General features: G+C 36.9%; 1 protein-coding gene across 1 annotated transcript in view; it reads right to left on the reverse strand.

Moving 5' to 3' along the window:
• The window catches only part of crtac1b (cartilage acidic protein 1b), a 34835-nt gene extending 29727 nt beyond the window's left edge, over positions 1-5108 (reverse strand). The window contains exon 1 of the mRNA XM_079635705.1: positions 5001-5108. Coding sequence (XP_079491831.1) covers positions 5001-5045 — 45 coding nt within the window. The 5' untranslated portion in view covers positions 5046-5108. The remainder of the gene's footprint in view (positions 1-5000) is intronic.
• Positions 5109-6952: the final 1844 nt, after the last annotated feature.

Genomic DNA, 6952 nt, shown 5'->3' on the forward strand with positions numbered 1-6952 from the left:
CAGACATGTGACAGGTCAGAATGGACCAAATTAAGATCTGAGAGTAGAAGCAATTTCACTGCACATGAGACAGACATTTAGGACGGCAAAATCCATATGTGACAGAGAAGGACGTGATCTTTCTGTCCATCTATGTTCAGAGGCGTTTCCTTTCAAAGAAGCAAGGGAGGCAGTGCCTCCTCAAAAAATGGGATGAGACAATTATAAATATAAAAAAAAGAAAACAACGCAAACAATACAAAATGTGACATTAAAAGTTGTAAAATAATTTGTTTTTCTAAAGTAACACTGTCCAACAGCAATGCCAGCAGATAAAGTTATAGTGGGAGTCAGAGGCTCTCTTGCCTCCCATGAGCCCATTAACTTTTTGGAGGGGGTTTGGAGGGGGGTAGTTGAGAATGAATGGGGGAAAGTCAAGTGAGAGGTTATGATTGGCTGAAAACAGCCTCTTGTTTTCAGTCTGAATAAATAAAATCATGCCATTGGGAAGACTAATTAAAAAGTAAGTAAACAACTCACCATTTGCGCTTTATGCCACGTAAAAATCAAATGTGAAATGGCCTGAAAACATCAGGACTAGTTTTTTTTTAGAGAGAAATTAAGGGGTTAATCTCCGTGTCTGTGACCAGTGTTTCCCGAGCTTTGATGATACAAAAATAAGTTGATTATTAAAAAGAACAACTGAACATCAGCTCACAAATAAAAATATATTGTTTATATTGTACTGCCTTAAGTAAAAAAAAAGTGCTTAAAAACACTAACTCAATGAGATGTTTTACTTGGTTTTAATAAATAGAACATTAATTACATACTGTAGTTAATGTAAAAATACAAAATAGAAATTATTATATATTTATGTATTTTAATCTTTTAAGACAATGTAAAACTGGCTTGAACATTTATGTTGTTCCCAAAACTGCTCAATTGTTCACCATTGAATACATAGCAAATTCCAGGTGTGAACATAAGTGAATGCAAACAAAGCCATCGACATCAAGGTCTTACAGCCAGGGGTGCACATAACTGGTGCGCATGCCTGGTAAAAATAAATGATGAGCAGCAGAAAAAGGTAAAATTATGTCAAAATACCTGTCTCGGAAAGTATTTGCTTGTTTATGTCATAAGTGAACATAAGTGAACAGTTGAGAAAGAAACCGGATGTGTGTCAGTATATTCGATCCGTGCATTTGATCTTAAAGTGACAGTAGCCTAATATGCCTGCTGTTGTCTGTGTCATTAAAGGGATAGTTCACCCAAAAATTCAAATTACCCCATGATTTACTCACCCTCAAGCCATCCTAACTGTATATGACATTATTCTTTCAGACGAATACAATCAGAGTTATATTTAAAAATGTCCTGGCTCTTCCAATCTTTATAATGGCAGTGAATGGCCATTTCTGCTTTTAAGTCCATAAAAGTGCATCCATTTATGATAAAAGTGGTCCACGCGACCCTGGGGGGTTAATAAAAGCGATGCGTCCGTGTAAGAAAAATATCCATATTTAAAACTTTATAGACTAAAATAACTAGCCTTCAGCAGACGGCCTATGCAAGTCGACTTACGCCAAAAGAGTAACATTTGACGATGTATGACTTATGACGTAGGATGTAGGAGTAGCGTAAGCTTTGACGCCTCTCGCGGTTCAAACAAACAGGGCTGGGCAACAAACTCAAGCTCCTCCCACATTTCTCTTTAAACATTCTCGTTTTAGACTTCTAATTCGTGACTGGCGTTTTGTTTTGCTCTATCCTCTGCGCTTCTGCGTTCGTCATTGCGCCATGTCAAAGGTTACTCTTTCGCCGTTAATCGATGCGTACGGCCGTCTGCCGGAGGCTAGTTATTTTAGTCAATAAAGTTTTAAATATGGATATTTTTCTTACATGAACACATCGCTTCGCTTCATAAGGCCTTTATTAACCCCCCAGGGCCGCGTGGAGCACTTTTAGCATGTATGGATGTACTTTGAAAGCCTGGTTGGACTCTCGTACATTTCATTTGTACACAGAGTCTGGCCTCTCTCCATTGACAAGCGTTAACTTCCTTGAAGGCGGGTACTCTGTTGAAGTTTAAAACTATTGGATCTGCCCAGAGTCACTCTGGATCTGCCATAACCAATCGCTAATGTTTGGTCGTGACGTATGACGACTCAAAAAGCGCACAAACTCAACGTCATCGTTCTCAGCCACTCCCTCTGTTCGCTGATTGGACCTGCAAAAAATTGATCATAGAAAACCCAAGAATATACCACAATCCCAGACCTAGTACTGAAGGAAAATTGAGCTGAAGTACGTAGGAGGGCGGAGCCAGGCTAGCACTTTGATGGACTTCGAAACATAAACGGCCATTCACTGCCATTATAAAGCTGGGAAGAGCCAGGACTTTTTTTTTTTATATAACTCCGACTGTATTTGTCTGAAAGAAGAATGTCATATACACCATAGGATGGCTTGAGGGTGAGTAAATCATCATGGAGTAATTAAAATTTGGGGTGAACTATCCCTTTAATATTAATAATAATAAAAAAAACATCCTCATCATCTCATGTTCGAGAGAAAAGAAAACGACGACAGTGTCGTACGATAAGTGTGCCGCGTAAAGTGTGAGTACCAAACAGCATCTCCAGGTGCTCCCTTGAGAACCAGACCAAAAAAGTTACAGTATGTGCACGGCACCCCTGCTTAGGACAAGTCTGTCCAAAAGTGAAAATTCTGTAATAACTTGTAATAATATTCCTTTTTTTTTTTTTTTTTTGCCCCAGTGGAACACAGAAGTAGTTTTTTTACAGAATATCCAAGCTGGTTTTATCGAAACGATGAAAGTGGTGAACAAGCAACATTTTCAAGGTGAGATTTTCAGTGAATAGCAACTTCACACAAAGCTATCACACAGAAGCACTAAAACACTTCCGGTTTCAGAAGATTTGAAAAATGGAAAATGGGGCTTTTAGTCTTTTTTGGAGCTTGACACTCCGGGTCTTCATCCAATAAGAGAACAGATCGAACACTCTACCAAAGATCTCCTTCGGTGCTCCACGCACGTATTGCAAGTCAGTCATACAGGTTGAAATAAAGGCGAGTAAACAATGACAATAATGTTAATTATACGCTGTAAGAAAAATATCAATAGAACAACATAAAGGTACCGGTAATGTGCTGCAATTTACAGATTTTTCCTTTTACCCTAAAACACAACACTAATAATATTTCGAAATACTGGTAAAACACCTGAGAAAAATCAATATGGAAACACTACATTTGGCCCTATATTTGTATGTACTTCTCAGATATGAAGTCAAAATCTGGATTCAGACATCGGCATTTGTGCAGTATATGGCAAGAAAAGAGAGATGACATGCTCAAGCTGGTGAGATACACAAAGAGGAGAGATGAGTGTGTGTTTGCAGTAACGATTTCAAAAAACATGCATGCCCCAACTCCTCTAATCAACCCATTGAACTCTAACATCAAAGCCATGTAATTAATTTCGATTAAGATTGTCTTAATATACGCTCCTCTGTTTGAGATGAAAGTGTAATCAAAGCACCCAAATAAGTATTGTATATTAGTCATATTACTGGACCAAAGGTTTGAGCACAGTGATAATTTGAGTGTTGATGACAGAATGTACATAGTCAGACTGATTAAAGGACTCAGCAGAGGTTGTCACTTTGTTCTTCTTTCCTGTCCTATATTATAGCATTATTTACCCCTTTCATATTAATAACTCAGTGCAAAACAGTCAGGGCAGAAACAGTAAAGGCAGAATAAACATGTCATTTTATTGTAATTTATTTAGTGTTTAACATTGCGAATGGCTGGATAAGGGCAGTGGAACACCAGTGCTCTGAGAGTACCTTATGTACTGTCATCTCTCATCGTAATATGATGATGTAAAAGCTTCTCGGATGAGGTGAGAGCTGGATGTGTTCCAAACTAAAAAAAAAAGTCTTCATATCTACGGGGTCATAAATCCAGAGAAAGACAGGCAGAGGAAACACAAGAAGAGGTGAATCTGCCCTTGCACCAGCTCTGCATCTCGAAGAGGCAGTTTGACTATAGAAATGATGCGATCAGCTCCATCTCACTGCAGCTATCGCACAATACAGTTACAGCGGTTACAACTGAGACGTTAGATGGTATGCATTGTGATCTTTATGAAAATCTCCCCCAATATGTTTCATACAACTATTGAATCCAAGTTTGTAATGTATCTGTATTATTAAAATGATAATATAAATTCAAAATGTGGAACCATAAACTCTCTTTGCATTTTTTTTCTCTTTTTTTTTTGCCTGTGACCTATCAATGTGGAACCATAAACTCTCTTTCTTTGCATTTTTTGCCTGTGACCTTCACCTCGTACATTCTAGCCTATTTTACTCTCATCTTGAGTGTGTATTCATGCATTTCTGGACTCTGATCGGACTGCGACAAACACCAGCACAGTCAGCCCCTCAAGCATCTTTCATCTTACGACAAGACACTGCTTTAAAGTAAACTTAGAGAAAATAGACAGCTTCTCATCCCTGATGATAAAAAGAAAGAAAAAAAATCTGGGTCTAAATGATTGAGATGGAGATGCCCTTAACTGCTGAATTGAATAAAGTTTCATGATGTGGTTTTGTAAAAAAAAAAAAAAAAAAAAAAAAAAACATCTGAAAATAAACTAAGAATTATTATTATCAAAGTACACATGCAAAGCAAAGCAAAAATAGTGGTGATATAAACAAACATTATTTTGATGTTGTTTCATCTTTGTTAAAAAAGTCTGATGTGCAGAACAAGTGAAAATAGTAGTAAATAAGGCAAAATGAAAAAGCAAATCGACCAGAAACTGACCATTCTCTTGCGATCTCCCGAACCTTTATCCATACAGTTATCACATCTCATCTGATCGGCTGAGAACATTTAATTAGATGCGCAGTGAAAGATCAGATCAAAGGAGCCGCTTCTAACTTCAAAGACGCTGCGGCAGATATGAAAGCACCGGTACTTACATGAATGAAAGTCCAGCGCCGCTCATAAACTACTTCCCTCCTCATAGATTAAGAGATTCCCTGTGGACCTTGAGTATGTGTCTTAGTGATTTTACACAACTTCCCAAGAATTTGCTTTATGAAATCAGCTGTGTAAGAATCTATCCAATTACAAGCCCCTGCGGTGAATATTTAAAAGAGGCAGCCAATCATTGCTTTGGAGGGTGGAGCTATGCGTGCGGAATGACGCTTACCTGAGGCTTCCTACTTAATAATTCAAAAGCACGGGTCTGACACACAGAAGAGGAATTTGACACGATTTTGAATATGTTTAATATATTTAAATTGGAATAACAATTGCATTTAAATAATATGTTACTTTGAGAAATAAGCGATCTTACATTGTGTGCTTTCTTGCATATTATTTAATTGTGAAAAAGCCATTTTTTTTAATTAAAGTGCTCATTGCCAGACTTATGATCATTTAACCATTTTATGAGAACATTTTATGGATCCATGCCATTCATAGAAAAGTAACGGCTCATCTGCTGTCTTTAGGATGTTGGCAGAAGTCCACCTTCTAAATCTTTTTTTTTTTTTTTTTTTTTTTACTGCTTCAAAAAAAAATCTCCATCATAACCTTATACAGCAAGACAGCAAAACTCAAGCTCACATTCAAACGTTCAATCTCACAATTATGGCTAAAATACATCTTTAAGTGGGGTTAAATCAAAATCAAATGTTGCAATAAAATAATTTTACAATGAAAGCATACTGCACTTTACAGATCTCAGTCCTTAGTCCAAAAAAGCTAATTCTTGACAGAGCTGAAATACCTCTCGCTCTGAAATATTAAGTTATGACTGCCCACATGTCAGTGATTCCCAATCATCTCATATTCAGACAAACAGATATGTACTGGATAAAGTCTGTCATTATAGTACAGCCATTATCGCTAAATAAACTTAAATGTAAAGCAGAGTGGACAGTACTTGTTATACCCTGAAGGGGCGCTATTCTGCGATAAGCACTAGCTGACTGTACATTGTCCCTCTTATTATACAGCTATTTAACAAATAAATAATACACAGACATGAAATATTGATCTGATCTGAAACTTGAAGTTTGTTTTATACAAGGCCCACAATCATTTCACTCCAATTTTATCAGTTTGTGTGCCAAATGTTATGCTAGCAAGCACGTGTTGTTAGCATGCTATAAAAATGCAGCTGTTCTACTGGTAGAAAGTGCAAGAAAAAGGAAATATAATTCCAGTGGCATTTGTAAATTAATACATTTTTGCATTAAAAAAACCCAAATAATTAACCAAGCAATGACTTACCTTCAGTATACACACTTCACTCTTCACCAAAAATGGTAACCTACAAAACTCCAAAGTAGCAGAAAATGTTTTCAATCATAATATAAAATAACAAGTTAAACACTATGTCATCTTGCACAAAAACAAAATAATATTTAATTTAGCTCAAAATCACACTAAATATTCTCTAATTTCAACATTTAGGGTATGTATACGCGACAACTATGCTTAAAACGGGTTACAGAGTTGTCCATGTACAGACGACACCATTGTCAAAACTTTCCCCATTCACACGGATCCGCGAAAACAACTAAAAACCTTGTATTCTGCTGCCAGGCCATTAGATGGCGATGAAACTCTATAGACTTAACACGTAATACGCATGTGCATGATGTCATCATCTCCAGAGATTCAAGTTTGTGTTGTTCACAGGAGAATATTAAAAAAAACTTGCACTTTGAAACCCGTTTTCAAAAGTTTGCGTTTTCAAGGAACCCAAAATGCTGTTGTCGTAAACGAACAGCCAAAACACATTAAAAAAAATTACGTTTTCAATTGAAAACGGTGTCGTGTATAAACAGCCCCTATAGGCTGATTCCGAAATTGTATACTTCCCTAATCCCTACTTTATGGAAGGCGGGAAAAAACACAA

This window comes from Phoxinus phoxinus, assembly GCF_949152265.1.
Source record: "Phoxinus phoxinus genome assembly, chromosome: 14".
Lineage (NCBI taxonomy): Eukaryota > Metazoa > Chordata > Actinopteri > Cypriniformes > Leuciscidae > Phoxinus > Phoxinus phoxinus.